General features: G+C 48.0%; 1 protein-coding gene, 1 non-coding gene and 1 pseudogene across 2 annotated transcripts; all 3 read right to left on the bottom strand.

Moving 5' to 3' along the window:
• Positions 1 to 3,914: 3,914 nt before the first annotated feature.
• On the bottom strand, positions 3,915 to 4,062 carry LOC125796446 (5.8S ribosomal RNA). The gene has a single exon (XR_007435357.1). It is a non-coding gene; the product is annotated as a 5.8S ribosomal RNA (ribosomal RNA).
• A 363-nt stretch (positions 4,063 to 4,425) lies between these two features.
• On the bottom strand, positions 4,426 to 6,198 carry LOC125796447 (18S ribosomal RNA; annotated as a pseudogene).
• Positions 6,199 to 16,662: 10,464 nt separating this feature from the next.
• On the bottom strand, positions 16,663 to 19,373 carry LOC125795255 (uncharacterized). The gene is made up of 8 exons (XM_049473762.1): positions 18,860 to 19,373; positions 18,578 to 18,752; positions 18,251 to 18,474; positions 18,103 to 18,174; positions 17,861 to 18,024; positions 17,519 to 17,770; positions 16,987 to 17,397; positions 16,663 to 16,890 (listed from the first exon to the last, which is right to left on the bottom strand). The coding sequence occupies exons 1-8, from the start codon at positions 19,371 to 19,373 to the stop codon at positions 16,663 to 16,665; spliced, it is 2,040 nt and encodes a 679-aa protein (XP_049329719.1).
• Positions 19,374 to 21,516: the final 2,143 nt, after the last annotated feature.

The raw sequence follows: 21,516 nt of genomic DNA, 5'->3' as shown, positions 1-21,516 counted from the left end.
CTCAAACCTCACTGTGACATCCACCACCTTGGCTTCACTGCCTCGGACGAACACCAGGTCCGGCCGCAGCAGGGCGCCATTGGCCTCCCTGAAGGACTTTTCCCGGTGAACATCCCAGTCCCATCGCTCCGCTTCGGCAGCGAGGAGGTCACAAACTCTGTGATGCCTTCTAATCCTGGACCTCTGAGTGAATGGGCAGACACTCAGGATGTGAGAGGCGGATTCCAGGCTCAAAGAGCACCGCCTACAGAGAGAGGATACTTTGTCCCTCCCCCTACTCCTAAACTCCAAGGTAGGGTACACGTTGACCCGAAGCATAAGAGCCGCAATATAATGTCTCTGCTTCATCCCAAGGGGAGCGGTGAGCCAAGCATTGCTAGCACGGCTGCCGCGAAACCCACGCACACCCACCCCTTGGACCGGTAGGCTAGTCCATTTGATAAATTCCTCCTTCCTCCAGTCACAGGGCTTCAGACATCGTTGGATCACGGGGTTGGAGGAATTACCCTCTGGAGCCTGAGCGCCCACCAAGCCGAAACTTGGCAGGTCTTCCAGGGAACCCCCAGCCCTCTTCCAAACTGCCTTGAACTTGATATGCGCTTTCTCTGTGCTCATGAGCTTACTGGTCGTAACATCTGATGACCCAGCCAAACGGTACAGCCGCCTGACCTGGATGGACAGAATGAGACGGGCTAGTTTCTGCACTCCCAGGCCACCATCCCTTTTCTGTGCATACAAGAGTCCGTCACAGGTCGACATAGGAAGATGCAGCCAACTCTTCACAGCCTTCCTGATTATTACGTCCGCGGAGTGCAGTGTTGCCAGACTAAGGTCGCAGTGATCGGCAGAGTAAATGACCCGAGGTATGGCATGCCTAGTCAGAATGGAGACCTTCTGCGTCGGCTTGAGCATAGCCTTACCAATCCTGTTCACCCAATCGGAAATCTTACCGACTATGTTTGGCCTCATCAATCCGAGCCAGGGCGACACCGAGATGCCCAGGTACCTCACTGCCTCTCCGGGACAAGTCATATGGAGAGCCGCCCCTTCTACTCTCCACGGCGGGCAGTCATTGAGGCACCTAGCCCTGGACTTAAAGGACATCAGAAAACCAGAACACTTAGAAGGCTGAAGCCTCAGCCCCCCGCGCCGGCAGAAATCTTCAAGGATTCGCAAGTTGGAGGCCATGCCCTGCCATGAGTCAGACACAACCACCAAATCATCTGCGAACGCCAACACTGAAAGCGTTGTGTCTAGCACCCTGAACCCCTGTCCATGGGTCTCAAGATGGCAATAAGGGGGTTCATTGCCAAGTTAAAGAGCAACGGTGACAAGGAGTCTCCCTGCTTGACACCAACTCTGATAGAGATTTCGGAGGTGGACTGGTCTCCGATCTCAATTTTGGTCACACTTTGTTCATAGGAGCTGCGGATGAGTCCTATTGTGTGGATGTCCACGCCTCTCTCCTGTAGAACATACCAGATATGTTCATGAGAGATAGAGTCGAATGCTTTAGCAATGTCGACAAATACTGCTGCAAGTGGGCTGCACTCCTCTGTACTCCGTCTAATGAGGCCTTGCAGAACCTCAATGTTCTCAGAACAGCCAGGGGCGATGATAAACCCCCTCTGACGGCAGTGAACCGAGCACCCTCTGACGAGTCTACTGTGGATCACCTTAGTGAAGAGTCTCAAAACTGTGGAACCGATAGTGATCGGCCGCCAACTACCGATCTCCATCGCCACCCCGTTCCCAGTTTTGGGTATCAGCACCGTTCGACATCTTTTAAAGCACACCGGCACGACTCCGGTGAACATCCACACGTTGAACATCCGTGTGACCAGCTCGCACTTCGGATCCCAGTCAAGCAAGAACTGCTTTTTAATTCCGTCTGGGCCAGGTGCGGAATCGCTCAACATGGCTCGAAGGTTTTCCAATACCTCAGTCGCCGTGAGAGCCGATTCAAAGAGACCGTTATCAACGTCCCTCTCCGTCAGGAACCTTCCCAGCCCGCCAAAGAATCCTGGGACCTCCCATTTCTCTTTGTACGCTGCCTCAACAGTTGTGAGGGGAATGGGGCAGACGGAAGGTGTACTACCGTCTAGGATCTCTTTAGTTAGACGGGCCGGGTCGTTCCTGAACAGCTTTTGGCACCTTACGAAGGCTGCTGTTCTCGCCTTCGCCCTGCTGTACCTACTAGTGCCAGTAGATTGCCGTCCCATCAATCTACGGGAGGAGAGACGCGTCACACGGACCTTTTCCTCGACGCCCCCGAGCAGTCGAAGTACGGATCGGGCTGCAGCTTCAAGTCGAGCAGGCCACTCGGCTGCACCTTCAAGCCATAATTTGAGGACTGAGATATGTTGGTCCTTGGAGGATCTGGCTGCATCGATCATCTCCGCCGCCAATCTCCTGTAAGCCTCCAGAAGACCAGTCACCGGGACTCTCAACACAGGCTCAGGCTCCTGACCCTCAGTACTCGCGTCCGAACTACAATCATTGTCCTTTTGTCTCTTATATCCACAGAGTCGGAAGACAGAGCCAGGTCCCCGATTACTCCTGTGCTCTATGACAACGTCCTCGGTACCTTCGTCGACTCCTTCCTCATCAGCCCTCCGTCGCTTGACGGTTTCCCTTTCCACTGAGGCCCGCGCCCCAGCCACCCTACCTTCTGAGACCTTCCCGTGGACTATGCGCCGGTGCGTACTTAGGCCCCTCCGCGTTGGGAAGCGAGCTTCACAACTATCACAGATATAACTGTGACCCACCGTATCAGTGGCCGGTTGCACTCCTGGGCACTTCGGGATGTGGCAGGACACTGAGTGGTGGTTGGAGGAAACTTTTTGGCATCGACAACATCTATACGAGATGGACACCTTACTATGACGTTTGGCAAAGTGCCCTGCCGCCCGTTGAACAGTGCCCACCTGCACGCCACAAAGATCACAGCGTATGTTGGGATCCGGTAAGTCCACAACAATATTCCGAGTCGGGTTCGTGGTCGACTCGTAAGCCCTACTATCCATGGTGGTGGCGTTCGAGCTAGGGAAAGCCAGTTCTCCTGGTCCTGACTGATCCTGGGCATTATCGTCTCCGATACCGAGGCTGTGGATATTCCCTTCAAGCATCAGATCCCCGGACCAACCGCCCCTTACCCCTATCAGGTCGGAGGGTCCCGCGACATCAGAGCTTGGGGGACGAGTTACCCCTCCAACTGCGGCTACGGGGTTTCGGGTCCCGGCAGAACCGGATGTAAGAAAAGTCTCGCTCTCCATTGGCAAGTCGGGTCTCGCACCCTGACAATTGCCTAGCCAAATGACAACAGCCGATCAGTAAGATACTCAGACTTCCGTCGCCCGTATCGCTGACCAACCACAATCACCGGAAAGGCTCTTACGGCCATACTACCCTGAGAGTTATGGTGTCAGGTCTTACCCGTGGGCTCCCTCTTACCCATTGCCCGCTCGCGGCGAGATTTTCTATCCACCAACCTCCTGATTCGAGACTCCTCGAATTATCTTGCAAGGTTGGCAGGTTGTTGCTCTAACCATGTGAGGAAACCCCCCGTTCCCGGGGCCCCTTACAGGTGTGAATTCTCCGCACAACTCTTGAGAGAGTTGGCAGGATGCGTTCAAATGGCCTCTCTTAGCCATCCTAGCAATCTAGGATGTTACCAGGTGTACCACGTGGAGGTGGAGGCCTATGACACGATGCTCAACGCTCAATGCTGCTTCTCCGGAGTCCGCCTTATTCCAGTGACTCCGGGGTGCACTTCATTGAATTTCTTCACTTTGACATTCAGAGCACTGGGCAGAAATCACATCATGTCAACACCCGCTTAGAGCCCTCACGATGCTTTGTTTTAATTAAACAGTCGGATTCCCCTGGTCCGCACCAGTTCTAAGCCAGCTGTTAGGCGCCGGCCGCGACCCTTAAGAGACCCGGGGCCGCAATGTGTGTTCAAAGTGTCGATCATCAATGTGTCCTGCAATTCACATTAGTTCTCGCAGCTGGCTGCGTTCTTCATCGACGCACGAGCCAAGTGATCCACCGCTAAGAGTTGTACTCTTTATGGTTTTTTGTTTCAAAGCCATGTAACCAACAGACACAAAAGTGATGGTTGAAATAATGTTTTACGGCAGCCGCGGGTACGGGCGCCCCGGAACGCCGAAGCGAACTCGGGGTCATCAAACCACGCCGCCGAGCCGCCTCCGGAGAGAAACCGGCGGGCGGACTTCGGGGGCCAGGTACCCGTCTCCCTTTGGCCGTAAAACGTTTTTTGTTCTCAGGACACCGGTTTGCATCAAGTCATTACAGGCCGAAGGGAATCCCTGTAGTTCCCGACGTCAGGCCGTGGCTTGAAAGGAGGGCTTGTGGATGTAGGGAGTCGTACCTACCAGGAGGTACTACCAACCCCGATCCCGGTAATGATCCTTCCGCAGGTTCACCTACAGAAACCTTGTTACGACTTTTACTTCCTCTAGATGATAGTTCGGCGTGGCCGATCCGAGGACCTCACATAACCATCCAATCGGTAGTAGCGACGGGCGGTGTGTACAAAGGGCAGGGACTTAATCAGCGCGAGCTGATGACCCGCACTTACTGGGAATTCCTCATTCATGGGGAATAATTGCAATCCCCAATCCCCGTCACGAACGGGTTTAAGCGGATTACCCGCGCCTCTCGGCGTAGGGTAGGCACACGCTGGCCCGGCCATTGTGGCGCGCGTGCAGCCCCTGACATCTAAGGGCATCACAGACCTGTTATTGCTCCATCTCGCGTGGCTATACGCCACTGGTCCCTCTAAGAAGTTAACCGCGACCGCGGGGGGCCGCGTAACTATTTAGCACATAGGAATCTCGTTCGTTATCGGAATTAACCAGACAAATCACTCCACCAACTAAGAACGGCCATGCACCACCACCCACAGAATCGAGAAAGAGCCATGAGTCTGTCAATCCTTTCCGTGTCCGGGCCGGGTGAGGTTCCCCGTGTTGAGTCAAATTAAGCCGCAGGCTCCACTCCTGGTGGTGCCCTTCCGTCAATTCCTTTAAGTTTCAGTTTTGCAACCATACTCCCTCCGGAACCCAAAGACTCTGGTTTCCCCGCACGCTGCCCGGCGGGTCATGGGAATAACGCCGCCGGATCGCGGGTTGGCATAGTTTACGGTCAGAACTACGACGGTATCTGATCGTCTTCGAACCTCCGACTTTCGTTCTTGATTAATGAAAACATTCTTGGCAAATGCTTTCGCTTTCGTCCGTCTTGCGCCGGTCCAAGAATTTCACCTCTAGCGGCGCAATACGAATGCCCCCGGCCGTCCCTCTTAATCATGGCCCTGGTTCAGGAAACCCACAAAATAGAACCGGAGTCCTATTCCATTATTCCTAGCTCAGGCATTCAGGCGAGTTTGGTGCCCGCTTTGAACACTCTGATTTTTTCAAAGTAAACGCTCCGGACCCCTGAGGACCGGATACCCAACCAAGGGCATCCGGGGGGCGCCGGGAGGCAGGGTCTCCCGAAGTCCAACTACGAGCTTTTTAACTGCAGCAAATTTAATATACGCTATTGGAGCTGGAATTACCGCGGCTGCTGGCACCAGACTTGCCATCCAATGGGTCCTCACCCATGTGTTTAGGATACGTTCATTCCGATTACAGGGCCTCGAAAGAGACCTGCATCGTTATTTTTCGTCACTACCTCACCGTGTCGGTAATGGGTAATTTGCGCGCCTGCTGCCTTCCTTGGATGTGGTAGCCATTTCTCAGGCTCCCTCTCCGGAATCGAACCCTGATTCCCCGTTACCCGTGGTCACCATGGTAGCCCCCTATGCTACCATCGACAGCTGATAGGGCAGACATTCGAATGAGACGTCGCCGCCGCGGTGGGCGCGCGATCGACCCGAGGTTATCTAGAGTCACCAAAGGGCCGAGGGAAACCCTCGCGGGTCCCCGGGTGGGTTTTGGGTCTGATAAATGCACGCATCCCGGCCCCCCCGAGAGAGGACCTGTCAGCGCTCGTTTGCATGTATTAGCTCTGGAATTACCACAGTTATCCGAGTAACGTGTGGAGCGATCAAAGGAACCATAACTGATTCAATGAGCCATTCGCAGTTTCACTGTACCTTCCGTGTGCACTTAGACCTGCATGGCTTAATCTTTGAGACAAGCATATGTTACTGACAGGATCAACCAGGTTGCTGCGAGTGTTTTTTGTCACAGAAAAAAACATTGGTTCTTAGAGGGGAGAGGGATCGGCCCCGTACCGACGGGTGGAGAGGCTCGTCCAGACTCACCCCTCATTGCTCCCAGTGGAAATTAGTGTGGCAACTCCGCTGCACGAGTTCCCGATTGCTTCGGGGATAACAAGGAAACGCTCGTTCCAAAACCGGGGGTCCGGAGCTTTTTGAAGCCGGGTGCTAGAGCTCGGGGGACGCGAGAACCACCGAGGCATCAAGTCCGACGGCTCCGGGCCGACCGGTTATCGTGTAGGGCAGATTGCGATATAGACGGGCCGTCTACGACTCCCTCGGATAGGTTCGGAAAGGTCCTCCCCCTGACGGAGGACCCCCCTGGAGGCTAAATCACTAGGTCGGGTAGGAACGCACCGCGCACAGTGGCCACGGAGGGCCGCGCGGTTGCCTACCCAGGCGGGCTCGGTAGTCCATTCGATCGGGTCAAAATAATAAAAGAGATACCCCCCCCTGGAACCGTCTCTGGAAGTTTGTTTTTTCCTCCGTACCGCCTGGGGGGCGGGGGGCGGGACGGAGGCCGACCTGCGGAGCTTCATGGTCGGGTAGGATTGGGTCCGTGTTATAGTGTCCAAAAATCCCCTTTGGAACCATTATTGGGGCTTTATTTAAGCTCTGCCATGCTTAGAAATGAATGGAGAGTATTCTCTGGTGCTTGGACCCCTAGTCATTGCCACTTTCCTCAACAGCCCGACGGCACCCCTTTGAAAAACCCCCCGACGAAAAATCCTCCAGAGCGCGGGCGAACTCGCTCCGAGGACGACCGAGGTGCACCTTCGTCGGATAAGAGAGTCGGCCGAAGGGGGTCCGAAATCCTGGAGCTCGCCACCCTCACTAGAAATATTGTGAAATGGTAGACCAAAAGTGGGGACTTAGTCATTTTTTCCACTTTTTGGGCCTACCACTGGTAGACCAAGTGGGACTTGGTCCACCAAGCCTGGGATTCAGCCCTCAGCCTGGACACCTTGGGAACCAGCCCTGGAGGACTCCCCCAGGCCTGGGCTCCTTCCACCAGCCTGGGACCCTCAGGAACCAGCCCTGGAGGACTCACCCAAGCCTGGGCTCCATCCACCAGTCTGGGACCCTCAGGAACCAGCCCTGGAGGACTCACCCAAGCCTGGGCTCCATCCACCAGTCTGGGACCCTCAGGAACCAGCCCTGGAGGACTCACCCAAGCCTGGGCTCCATCCACCAGTCTTGGACCCTCAGGAACCAGCCCTGGAGGACTCACCCAGGCCTGGGCTCCATCCACCAGCCTGGGACCCTCAGGAACCAGCCCTGGAGGACTCACCCAAGCCTGGGCTCCATCCACCAGTCTGGGACCCTCAGGAACCAGCCCTGGAGGACTCACCAAGGCCTGGGCTCCATCCACCAGTCTGGGACCCTCAGGAACCAGCCCTGGAGGACTCACCCAGGCCTGGGCTCCATCCACCAGCCTGGGACCCTCAGGAACCAGCCCTGGAGGACTCACCCAAGCCTGGGCTCCATCCACCAGTCTGGGACCCTCAGGAACCAGCCCTGGAGGACTCACCCAGGCCTGGGCTCCATCCACCAGTCTGGGACCCTCAGGAACCAGCCCTGGAGGACTCACCCAAGCCTGGGCTCCATCCACCAGTCTGGGACCCTCAGGAACCAGCCCTGGAGGACTCACCCAAGCCTGGGCTCCATCCACCAGTCTGGGACCCCCTGGGAACCAGCCCTGGGTGCTTGGACCCCTAGTCATTGCCACTCTCCTCATTAGCCCGACGGCACCCCTTTGGAAATCCCCCCGACGAAAAATCCTCCAGAGCGCGGGCGGACCCGCTCCGAGGCCGACAGAGGTGCACCTTCGTCGAATAAGAGAGTCGGCCGAAGGGGGTCCGAAATCCTGGAGCTCGCCACCCTCACTAGAAATATCGTGAAATGGTAGACCAAAAGTGAGGACTTAAAAATTTTTTCACACTTTTCCGACCTACCACTGGTAGACCGAGTGGGACTTAGTCATTTTTTCCAACTTTTCCATCCACCAGCCTGGGACCCTCAGGAACCAGCCCTGGAGGACTCACCCAAGCCTGGGCTCCATCCACCAGCCTGGGACCCTCAGGAACCAGCCCTGGAGGACTCACCCAAGCCTGGGCTCCATCCACCAGTCTGGGACCCTCAGGAACCAGCCCTGGAGGACTCACCCAGGCCTGGGCTCCATCCACCAGCCTAGGACCCGCAGGAACCAGCCCTGGAGGACTCACCCAGGCCTGGGCTCCATCCACCAGTCTGGGACCCTCAGGAACCAGCCCTGGAGGACTCACCCAAGCCTGGGCTCCATCCACCAGTCTGGGACCCTCAGGAACCAGCCCTGGAGGACTCACCCAAGCCTGGGCTCCATCCACCAGTCTGGGACCCTCAGGAACCAGCCCTGGAGGACTCACCCAAGCCTGGGCTCCATCCACCAGTCTGGGACCCCCTGGGAACCAGCCCTGGGTGCTTGGACCCCTAGTCATTGCCACTCTCCTCATTAGCCCGACGGCACCCCTTTGGAAATCCCCCCGACGAAAAATCCTCCAGAGCGCGGGCGGACCCGCTCCGAGGCCGACAGAGGTGCACCTTCGTCGAATAAGAGAGTCGGCCGAAGGGGGTCCGAAATCCTGGAGCTCGCCACGCTCACTAGAAATATCGTGAAATGGTAGACCAAAAGTGAGGACTTAAAAATGTTTTCACACTTTTCCGACCTACCACTGGTAGACCGAGTGGGACTTAGTCATTTTTTCCAACTTTTCGCATCCACCACTATTAGAACAAGTTGGACTTTAATTCTCCAATTTTCCACAGCTACCACTGGTTGACCAAGCTCAACCACACCACAAGGCCGGCTCAGGGCTACCATAACTCCAAAGCCAAGAAGTAGTGCAGCAGTACATCGCATCTGCATGGTTCCCTGGAAAGGCTTCACTCAGCCGCGGGGGATCGAACCCCGAGTACAATTTCACCCGTTCCAATCAGCGCATTTTATGGGGTTAGCTTTCACAGACTTGGGTGGGCCACAGGTGGGCACAAAAATGAAAATGCAAGCCGAAAAATGTGCAACTTTGCCAGATTTATTTATTTCAATTTTCAGCCTTGCACTTTCATCAGTGTTCCAATGGAAATTCCCTAACCCTAATTAGGCAAGTGTTTACCAAAGTGTTATGGTATTACAAAAGTGTCCCGGGGGCTCTAGAACGGATCAACAGGCCTTTGTGACAAAGTTAGGGTGAAACATTACCGAAGCGTCCTATATGACCAAGACGTCCTCAGTACTGCCTCAGTACTTCACACTGCCCATCCCCCACCTTTGTGACACACATTACGTGGGATATTATAGAAGATTTATACATGACCGAGAGGTCCTCATAACTTCAGAGTGCCCATCACCCACCTCAGTGACACATTGGGTGAGATATGATAGAAGAGTCATATGTGACCGAGAGGTCCTCATGACTTCAGAGTGCCCATCCCCCAGTCATATGTGACCAAGAGGTCCTCATGACTTCAGAGTGCCCATCCCCCACTCATATGTGACCGAGAGGTCCTCATGACTTCAGAGTGCCCATCCCCCAGTCATATGTGACCAAGAGGTCCTCAATACTTCAGAGTGCCCATCCCCCAGTCATATGTGACCAAGAGGTCCTCAATACTTCAGAGTGCCCATCCCCCAATCATATATGACCAAGAGGTCCTCATGACTTCAGAGTGCCCATCCCCCAGTCATATGTGACCAAGAGGTCCTCATGACTTCAGAGTGCCCATCCCCCACCTCAGTGACACACATTAGGGGAGATATTACAGAAGAGTCATATATGACCAAGAGGTCCTCAATACTTCAGAGTGCCCATCCCCCAGTCATATGTGACCAAGAGGTCCTCAATACTTCAGAGTGCCCATCCCCCAGTCATATGTGACCAAGAGGTCCTCAATACTTCAGAGTGCCCATCCCCCAGTCATATGTGACCAAGAGGTCCTCAATACTTCAGAGTGCCCATCCCCCAGTCATATGTGACCAAGAGGTCCTCAATACTTCAGAGTGCCCATCCCCCAATCATATATGACCAAGAGGTCCTCAATACTTCAGAGTGCCCATCCCCCAGTCATATGTGACCAAGAGGTCCTCATGACTTCAGAGTGCCCATCCCCCACCCTTGTTACACTCATTAAGTGAAATATGACCAAAGTGTAATGTATTACAGAAAGGTCATACCGGTGACCAACCCCCGACCTATTTATAGTAGATCACACCTATAGTTTGGCTACATACGCTTCCGTCCTCATGTAGGCCTACCGTAGGTCAAATCAAATCAAATCAAATTTATTTGTATAGCGCTTTTTACAACAGGTGTTGGCACAAAGCAGCTTTACAGAAACATGATTACAGGACAAAGAATCAGGCAAAACATTAAACATAGAATATACATAATACAGAACCCCCAGTGAGCGCGGAGGCAAGGAAAAACTCCCTCAGAGCTGCAGGAGGAGGAAGAAACCTTGGGAGGACCAAGACTCACATTAAAGGGGGGACCATCCTACCACTGGTCAAACGGCTTTTAAATTAAAATTTAAAAAGTCTTTTATACATCTATATAGGTTTTATGTACTCAGGAATGTAATAGTGCCACTAATGGCTTGGGTGTAATCTGTAGTGGAGAGTAAGATGGTCGATGAGCAGCTGATCTGTGGTGGTGGTGGAGAAGAGCTGACTTCAGAAACTTCCATCAGTCTGGCCGGACAGGAGACGCGAGAGCCTGAGGGTCCAACATCGGTATCGGGTCAGACAGGTGGGCAGTCAGTAACTCGGAGGAAAGCAGAGAGATGGAATTAGTTTTTACTGGATTTATGCAAAACTGAGAATATTAAAACATTATCAGAGTGTGGCAAATGACTCCGGCAGAACTGAATAAAACAGCCTAACTAAAGGCAGAGAGCCAGAAGGTAACATAGACATGGAGGCACCCTGAAACACTGGCATCCACCCACTCCACCGTCCACAAACCTGAGTGACCGTGTGCAGTGGGAGAACAACAGCACCAGCATCTCAGTTTACCACAATTTCCTCTGTCCATGAACCCCTGAATCTGCAGCCTTATCTAAAGGGAAAAACATTAATTACCAAAAGCTAAACTAAACAAGTAAGTTTTCAGTCTAGACTTAAAGATTGAGACTGTGTCTGAGTCCCGAACATATTCGGGGAGATTATTCCAGAGTTGAGGCGCTTTATAAGAGAAAGCTCTTCCTCCTGCAGAGCTCCTCTGAATTTTAGGCACTACTAATAAACCAGCACCCTGAGATCTGAGTAATCGCGGTGGTTCATAACAGGAGATGAGGTCTTGTAAATACTCAGGAGCGAGTCCGTGTAGGGCTTTATACGTTAACAGGAGAATTTTATAGTCTATGCGGAATTTGACTGGAAGCCAGTGCAGTGCTGATAGTACTGGACTAATATGGTCAAATTTTCTAGTTTTAGTAAGGACCCTGGCTGCAGCATTTTGAACTAGCTGAAGTTTATTTAAGTTACTGCCGGAACATCCAGACAGTAGCGCATTACAATAATCTAGCCTTGAGGTAATAAAGGCATGTACTAATTTTTCTGCGTCATGCAGTGATAGGGCATTTCTTAGCTTGGCAATATTACGGAGGTGTAGAAAAGCTGTTCTAGTAACATTAGATATGTGTTTATCGAATGCTAGATCTGAATCTATGATAACTCCAAGGTTTTTAGCTGCTGAACCAGGGGTGGCTGAGAAGTCAGCCAGATTTAGCATTAAGTCTGATAATTTATTTCTAGCAGCTTTGGGGCCTAATAGGAGAACTTCTGTTTTATCACTATTTAATAGGAGGAAGTTGTGCGACATCCATGATTTTACATCTTCTACACAATCCTCGATTTTCTTTAATCTCACTCTGTCATCAGGTTTGGCTGATATGAAGAGCTGCGTGTCATCCGCATAACAATGAAAATTCACATTGTGTTTTCTAATAACTTTGCCCAGTGGGAGCATATATAATGTAAATAATAACGGTCCTAATATAGAGCCTTGTGGAATTCCATATCTTACCTTGGTATAACTGGAAGACATATCATTTATCCTCACAAACTGATAGCGATCGGTTAAGTACGATTTAAACCATGCTAAGGCAGTTCCGGTTACACCGACCATGTTCTCTAGTCTTTCTAAAAGGATAGTATGATCTATTGTATCAAAGGCTGCGCTCAGATCGAGAAGTACGAGTAGGGAAACACAGCCTTGGTCGGCGGCTATAAGTAGATCGTTTGTTATTCTAACTAAAGCTGTCTCAGTGCTATGATAAGGCCTAAATCCAGATTGAAATTTTTCATAGATCTGGTTTCTTTGCAGGTAAGAGCAAAGTTGTTGGGCTACAGCTTTTTCTAAAATCTTAGAAATAAAGGGTAAGTTTGAAATAGGTCTATAGTTAGACAGTACACTAGGATCAAGATTTGGTTTCTTGATCAGAGGTTTAATTACAGCTGTTTTAAAGGCTTTGGGTACATGGCCCAGGGCGAGCGATGAGTTTACTATCATTAACAGAGGTTTAATTATATCTGGCAGTACCTGTTTTAGTAATTTTGTGGGAACAGCATCAAGTGTGCAGGTTGTGCTGTTTGAAGAGGAGATAATTTTCTCTAGTTCTAGCTGTGGAAGTGGGTTAAAGACTTCCAACCTAACTTCAGTAACAGGGTTTTGTTCTAGATCAGCCAGACCAGATGACAGAGAGGATGTAATATTTATCTGTTTAATTTTATCCCGAATGTTTTCAATTTTACTATTGAAGAAGTCCATAAAATCGTTGCTGGTGTGAATGGCTGGAATCTGAGGTTCAGTACCTGCCTGGTTTTTAGTTAATTTGGAAATAACACTAAAGAGAACTCTAGGATTATTTTTATTTATCTCGATCTGTGAGGTCAGATACGCTGAGCGAGCTTTATTTAGTTCTTTTCTATAGTTAACAAGACTGTCTTTCCACGCAGAGTGAAACACTTCCAGTTTAGTTGATCGATATTTACGCTCTAAATTTCGTACTAACTGCTTTAAGGTACGAGTTTGATCATTGTACCACGGTGCGAGCTTTTTCTCTCTCTCTATTTTGTGTTTAAGGGGAGCTACAACATCTAAGGTAGAGCGAAAGGTATTTTCTAAACCTTCGGTTAGTTTGTCTAGTTCTACTGGGTCTATAGGAGAATATATTAGAGTTGATAAGTCTGGAAGCTTATCTGTAAATTGTTGGGCTGTAAAAGGCGTAATTGAACGTTTTACAGAGTAGCTAGGGGATGTACGTATATTATGACTGAGATGTAATTTAAATGAAATAAGGTAATGATCTGAAATTGCGGAGGTTTGAGAACGAATATTCGGGTTATCTATGCTCACACCCAGGGTCAAAACTAAATCCAGAGTATGATTACAGTAATGAGTAGGTCCTGTTATATTTTGAATAATACCAACTGAGTCTAAAATCGATGTGAATGCCTTTTTTAATGGATCATCCAATTTTTCGAAATGAATGTTGAAGTCTCCAACTATAATCACTTTATCATTACTTACTGCTAAGTCTGTGACAAAATCACTAAATTCTTTAAAAAATTCTAAATAGGGCCCTGGTGGTCTGTAGATGTTAATTAAAGAAAATGCATTCTTTTTTGTAACTGGATTAATTATACTGGTGTAAAGAAGCTCAAAAGAAGTAAAATTTTCATAGTGTTTCTGATTGCTAACTAAGGTACTTTGGAAAAATATGCAGACCCCACCTCCTCTACCGGACAATCTCGGATTGTGTATATAATTATAGCCTGCAGGGGTGGCTTCATTTAATGCTACATATTCATGTGGCCTAATCCAGGTTTCTGTCAGACACAGAATATCGAATTTCTGATCAGTTATCATTTCATTCACTAGAACTGCTTTTGAATTTAGAGATCTAATATTAAGTAAACCAATCTTTAGGCTTGAAATGTTAGTACTACAGTCTGGATATGATTGTTTAATATAAGTTAAGTTATTTAGATTTACTGTTTTAGTTTTTTGATGTTTTTGTTTGACTCGGGGGACAGACACAGTCTGAATACATTGGTATCTAGGTAACGTCTCTTTGCAGCTCGCAGACGGTCGGTTAAGCCTCTCTGTCTGCGGCCTGGTCCCGGCTCTGGATTGTCAGCAGCTTCTAATACTACTCTGCCGACTAACTAAAAGACTATGAGCTATGCTGCATGAAAGTAAGGCAGCACCCTCCCGCGTGGGGTGGACACCATCCCTACCTAAAAGACCAGGCTTGCCCTCAAAGTGTAGCCAGTTATCTATAAAGCCCACATGATTTTCTGCACACCACTTGGACATCCAGCGGTTCAGCGAAGAAAGCCTGCTGTAAGCTTCATCACCACGCCTCATTGGGATGGGGCCAGAGCAGATTACCTCCTCGGACAGCGTCTGGGCCTGTTTAATCACCTCTTTAATATTAGCCTTAGTTACTTCAGACTGCCGCAGACGAATATCATTGGCCCCTACATGAATTACTACCCTCGAATATCTCCTATTCCCTAACCTGAGGTTGCCACTAATGTCCGGTGCTCTGGCTCCCGGTAAACAAGTAACTGTTGCCGCTGGTGCCCCTAAAGGAGTAGCTAATTTCACGTGTCGGACGATAGAGTCTCCTATCACCAGAGTACCTTTAACAGGCTCCTCAGTTGGCGCTTCACTGAGCGGGGCAAACCTGTTTGACACGTGAACTGGGGGAGCGTGGTGTTTAGGTGGGCTGGCTGTGGCCTTTGCGGTAGCATTAGCCTTAGCCTTTCGACTATGCCGCCGAGACGTTACCCATTCGCCCCGCTGTGAGGGCTCTAAGGCCGGAGTCGAGGGGGTACTAACTCTCCCTGAGACACCCGGGGCTGCTAACAGTGAATCCTGCTGTCTATCCCTTATTAAACCCCGGACGTGCAGCTCTAACTTATTCACCTTATCCACCAAGGAGCTAACTATCTCACACTTAGTACAAATACCACTATTGTTACCAGTATCGGTGGATAAGGGATCTAAGCTATACATGCCACACTCTAAACAGGTGTAAACCTGAGCAGAAGCCATGGAGAAAAAAGCACTCACCTTGTTTCAGTTGAAAATTAGAAACTTACACAAACAAACTGCAGCAGCAAACAGCTAATCCAGCAAACCTGAGGAAAAAGTCTATAAAAGTAGACTGAGAGTGGATTAATAGGTGTGTAGAGCAAAGAGGAAGCAGACTAAAAGTGGATTAGTAAGTGTGAAGAGAGTAAAAGAGAAGAAAACAGAGAAAAGTGTAGAAGCTGAAGATTAAAGCAAGCTTTCAGCAGCAGAGCAGCACAGCAGCAGACCAGAGTAGTCAGAGAGTAGTAGGTGGCTCTGACCATTTTTTTGTGGTTAGGGAAAGATATTACAAAAGCGTCTCGTATTACCAAAGTGGTTTTTCTAAGTCTTCGGACACACCGTAAGTCTGACCGACACCAAACTTGACCTGGTGGGTCGCCTCGACGAGCCGCACCAAATGACCAAACAGTTTTGGGTCTTGACCCTTGGAATCCCTGAAAAAAAAAACACGTCATTTTCTCATAAAAGCAACGTTTTAGGTGAAATTTGGAATTTGACTGGAACGTCCTAGAATCTCAAAAATAGTGTCAAACGACCCGCCTGTCCCTCCCCAACACGTAGGTGTAGGTTATATGTAGGTGGGACCTATAGTTTGGCTACAAACGCTGAAAAACCCTCTTTGTAATATGAGACCCTCGTGTAATAAAAGCCCTAACACATCCCGAATTTGACAGAAACGTCCTACAAACTCCAAAATAGTGTCAAACAACCCGCCTACCCCTCACCAACACGTAGGTGTAGAGTTCATGTAGATATGACCTATAGTTTGGCTACAAAGGCTGAAAACCCCTCTTCATAATATGAGACCCTTATGTAATATAAACCCTAACACATAATACATTTTGAAAACGTTCCACATAGAACACACACATATATTTGGTCAAAATTGGACCTTTACTGTAGCCAAAAAACATGAGTTAGGGAAAAATATTACAAATTAGTTATATATTACAGAGGCGTTATGGCCATAATTTTTGACAGAGTATCCACAGCAAATTTTTTTCATATTTCGTATTACGCTTATTTGAGAAAAAAGAGTCGTTTTTTTAAACATAAACATGTTTATTTTGCAAAAAACTGCACATTGGAATGTACATTTAGCATTTATTGTAAAACAACAAGTATGACAAGTAAAAGAGAAGCAGTTAAAACATTATCTAAACTACTCAAACTGGTTAGAAACTATTTACAATTTTTTTTTTTTTAACTTCATAAGAACATTTAATGTTTTTTTTCAAAAATATTTACAAAATAATAATAAAAAAAAAAAAACTAGAAAGTGAATGAAGGAATAACTTCTGAAGACAGAACATTGTCTTCGTCACTGCTGCTGTTTATGCTGGTGACAATTTTGTGACGCCCCTCGTCCACGCGGACCAGCTTCACCCTCGGGGATGTCTGGCTAGTGATGAGTGGGACATCATTGACATGAACCCTAATTGGATGTCCCAGGTAGCAGTGGCCAGGTGACGGATCCTGGCCAATGATGTGGTAATTGGACTGCATAAATGAAAGAAATCAAACATTACACAACATTCATATAAGTATGCTAGTAATATAAAAAATCAAACAAACATGAAAATAATGTACACTTACAGTGGACAGGAGAGGCTTGACAGGGCTCTGCAAAATGAGTGGATCCCTGGAGGGGGCCGTATCCAAGGACACCATTTGGGAGGAACTTTGGATTGGAATCGACTCGGATGAAGCCCCGGAGACATCGGACCGGTATCCCTTCTCCAGGAACTCCATCTCGGAAGAGGACGAAGAGGAAGAGCTCCTGACAAAAAGCCTCCTCCTAGACCTCTTCGCAGTGCTCAAGGGCTCATCTGTGTGAAGAGATGTTGATGGCCTGGGAGGGGAAGTATCAGGGCCTTCTTGGAACTCGCGCACCTCGGCGGCCTCAACAGCAGATGGCTGTGCTGTGTAAAATTTTGAGGCCACTGCCTCAGAATGGCACATCGCCCTGTGAATGCGCTGCCTCTTCTTAGGGCTGATGTCCTTGTTCTGAGTAAAAACAAAACAAAACAAAACAAAAAAGAGTAAACATAAAAAAACAAATCAATAAAAAATAAACATTGATACAATATGATAATGATAATTTGAAGTAAATACACAAAATACTTACATGATGGACGACGGAAGTTCGCAAATTTTTGAAGGTAAAAATCCCGCCGAACCCCATCCTGGTCCATTCTGTCTGGAACATACCGAGCAGCCTTTTGCAAGGCCCCCCAGCCCTGTTGAAAAAGAAGTATGGCGATTCACCGCCGGGAAGCCCCTCACGAATGTCCAGGAGGCTGGTAAACCAAGAGTACTCCTCTTGGGTGATTGATAACTGGGCATGGCCATAGGTGCTGGCCGACTTATGGCTCTGCACCTGAAAATTAAGATAAAAAAAGAAAACATGTTGCAAATAACCCTAGTTAACCAATCAACAATCTGTTTGCCTATGATCTTGAACACTCACCTCTATGATGCCCTTGGTGCCCTCGAAGTCGGCCTCCTGGACTTCGGAAACCAGCATGTTCTGGAGGACCCCCCGGCGGTGCCCAGAAAACGAGATGAAGTAGCCTGAGAGCAGGCCAAACACCTGCTCCAAAGTTGACCAGTTTGGATCACCCTGCAGTGCTCCTGGGAAGAACAAAAAAACAATGACTCCTAATGTCTTATGAAAACTATTATTGAAATTATTAATGGAAATATACTTACTCAGTTTCTTCTGAAGCAATTTCCGGACCTCTGCCCGGAACTCCCTCAGGTCCTTTTTAGACACAATGTTTTCTAAATAACAAAAGAACAATTAACGTATTGCGTAACTCATGGCATGTGATAACATGTATTCTGATGAGGTACTTACGTCGAAGCTGCTTGCGGATTTTCTGTCTGTGAGTAGTCACAGACACAGAGAGGTCCTTCAGCCGGGCTTGGATTTCAAGCTGGAGGCGCCTGAAGTCCATCCCACTAAGTTTGGTTTCACTTATTGGCATGTGTGAAAGATAATTAAGAAACTTTTTCAAGTTTATTAGATGGATCTTAATTGTAGTGGACTTCAGGTTGTCCTCAGCCAGCATTGTAGTCCAACTAAAACCAGAAAAACACAAAACACAAACACACCTCAGTTAACAACATCATGAACAAAAACTTGATCATTTCTGAAAACAAACAGCAATATTTAATGACTTACTTCCCAATGCAGGACGACTCCTTCAGGAAGGAGAAGTCCCCTCTCAGAAGCTTCCCCTGCCCGACGAAAATTAAAAAACGTCTCACATGAGACACTGCAGTGGCCACATTGTCTTTCTTCTTTGCAGAAGGATTGCAGCCACTGCAGAAGCTCGAGAACTTGATGAGCATTTTCTCTGCAAAACAAAAACATAAAACATATACAGAACAGAATAAAACAATGGTTAGTTAAAAAAATTTAGAAAACATGTTAATGTGTATGCATAATCAAAACTGTTCTTACCATACTTTGGATTGTCACCCTTCGCAAACTCCTGGCGCCGAGAAAGCTTTTTCCTCGTCTTAAGGGATGGGCTGCTTTTAAAAAGACGAACTAATTTTGCCAGTTCGCCATCCTTAATAAGGCACTCAGGGTTGGTGCATGGCCCCGTACATGCCACCGGTCCCTGAGCAGCCTTTTCTGCAGCAAGGAGCTTTTCTTTGTATTGGCGGAGCAGCTTGGCACAGCGGGGGTCATTGCAGAGCTCTCCATCGTCACCTTCTTCCTCCTGATCAGCACATGGGGCGAGCTGTGATGCCGGGGAGAGCTGGCATGAAGGGCCGGGTCGGGACTCTGGGGTGGATTGCGACTCTGGGGTGGGCTGGGATGATGGGGTGGGTCGGCAGGTGGGTCGGGATGAAGGGTCGGGTGCTGATGAAGGGGCGGGTGCTGATGAAGGGCTGGGTACTGATGAAGGGCCGGGAACCGGAGGGACACCCAAGCCTGGCTGGAAACCGATGACCAGCACCGTTGTCATGGGTATTGCTGGCCTGGATGACCGGAGCTCCGCCAACTTGCCCAGAACGTACTCATATTTGGCACTGGCCAAAGTAGACCTGAGTATTTCGGGCTTAAAAACAGGAAAATAACAAATTACATGCATAGTATAATTTTCAGTGCATTTAAATAATTTAGGTAGAATGATATTTTGGTAATAAAAATACTAACTAACTTACATCAATGTCCAGGTGGACCTCAGTGTGGTGGCGGTCCAGCCGCTTAACACTTTTCCCACAACCTGGAACTTGGCATTTAAAAATGCCTTTGACTCTAAACAAACAAACAAGAAAAAGAATAAGTAATATGACTGTTTTTAACAGGTTTTAATGAGAATTATACACTACTACATAGTTATTACCTAGTTATTACCATACGCTCTTACATAGTTATAACAATACAATAGTTATTACCGTCCACTCGCCAACTGCAGAATCAATGCCTTCTCTGTGACATTGGCCACATTGTGGAAGTGGACAACATGCTGTGAAAGGTTAGCATATGTAGACCTACATATGGGGCAGGTCTGGGATCTGCTAGCCATTCTGAGGACAAATATGCCGTTAGGGTAAATATTACTAAAAAATCATTGTATTACAAAGGAGTCATCGCGGGCGTGTTGAAAAGGGATTATAACATAAATAACATGTTTAATGTTTACTTATTCTCTCTAAAACAAATTCTACAAGCTATAAACATTTAAATATACACTAATTGCATGTAAACAACAACACTAAAGTTATGAAACTAGATGGAAATCATAATATAGACACACTCAACTCTCAATTTTGAAGAAAAACAGCTTAAGCAATGAAAACTACACCTGAGTCACACCACACCGACTCCCCACAAGCAATTTCCTGTCAATTAACTCCAAAACAGGAAGTGTAATTGTGGGAATTTCAAAAAAATAATAATATTTAGAATTTTTTTTGGTGATAACTTTTTTTTATAAAAAAAATTGCAGTACAGAAATAAGTTCAGACAAGAATAATGTTTAAGAAAAACGATTAAAAAATGTTTATGACAAAATCATGAAGTTAGGACTTTATATTACAAAAGCGTCTCACATTACCAAAGTGGTTTTTTGAGGATTTTGGACACACCGTAAGTCTGACCGACACCAAACTTGACCTCATGGGTCGCCTCGACGAGCCGCACAAAATGACCTTTGGAATCCCTGAAAAAAAACACGTCATTTTCTCATAAAAGCAACGTTTTAGGTGAAATTTGGAATTTGACTTGTCCTAGAATCTCAAAAATAGTGTCAAACGACCCGGCTGTCCCTCCCCAACACGTAGGTGTAGGTTATATGTAGGTGGGACCTATAGTTTGGCTACAAACGCTGAAAAACCCTCTTAGTAATATGACACCCTTATGTAATAAAAGCCCTAACACTAACCCAAATTTAACACAAATGTCCTAAAAACGGCAAAATAGTGTCACACGACCAGTTCAGATCAAGAAAAGCGAGTGGTTAGGACTTATATTACAAAAAGGTCTCACATTACCAAAGTGGTTTTTCCGACTTTTCGGACACACCGAAAGTCTGACCGACACCAAACTTGACCAGGTGGGTCGCCTCGACGAGACGCACCAAATGACCAAACAGTTTATCCCTAGGTTGACAAGAAATGATGGCTGCCATAGAAGCCCCATTCATTTTTGGACATACATTTCTGTTTGTTTGCACTCAAGTTTTCTCTAAGTTTTCCAAGGGTAGAGTTAGAGTCACCTAACCGAAGCGGGAGTTGGACGTGAGCGCGAATCGTGGCCAGTGTTGGGAAGTAACGGATTACATGTAACGGCGTTACGTAATCAGATTACAAATTATGAGTAACTGTAATCTGTTACAGTTACTGCTTCAGTAAGTGGTAATCAGATTACAGTTACTCTGCTAAAATAAATGGATTACATTGCGGTACTTTCCTATTTTTGGTCTTCCAATCCAACACTGACAAAACGCAAACACATTCACATAAATCACGACAAAATATTCTATGATTCACAACCTCCTGCTCAGAATGTTTTCACTGCAGAAGCGCCCCCTAGCCCGTTGGCGGGCCCGTTCTGACTATGTAATGTAGAATGCTTATAAGCGTCAAATATACTAAATACACCGA

The sequence above is a fragment of the Astyanax mexicanus genome, unplaced genomic scaffold (assembly GCF_023375975.1).
Source record: "Astyanax mexicanus isolate ESR-SI-001 unplaced genomic scaffold, AstMex3_surface scaffold_46, whole genome shotgun sequence".
In the NCBI taxonomy this organism is placed as follows: Eukaryota; Metazoa; Chordata; class Actinopteri; order Characiformes; family Acestrorhamphidae; genus Astyanax; species Astyanax mexicanus.
This window is presented reverse-complemented; position numbering and strand designations above follow the sequence as displayed.

Excerpts from the sequence above, each read along its gene's own strand:
- LOC125795255 (XM_049473762.1), bottom strand. The coding sequence starts at position 19,373 with ATGACAACGGTGCTGGTCATCGGTTTCCAGCCAGGCTTGGGTGTCCCT. Across the intron at positions 18,753-18,859 it reads GGGTGACAATCCAAAGTATG|AGAAAATGCTCATCAAGTTC; the intron begins GTAAGAACAGTT and ends TTTGTTTTGCAG. Across the intron at positions 18,175-18,250 it reads AATCCGCAAGCAGCTTCGAC|AAAACATTGTGTCTAAAAAG; the intron begins GTAAGTACCTCA and ends TTTGTTATTTAG.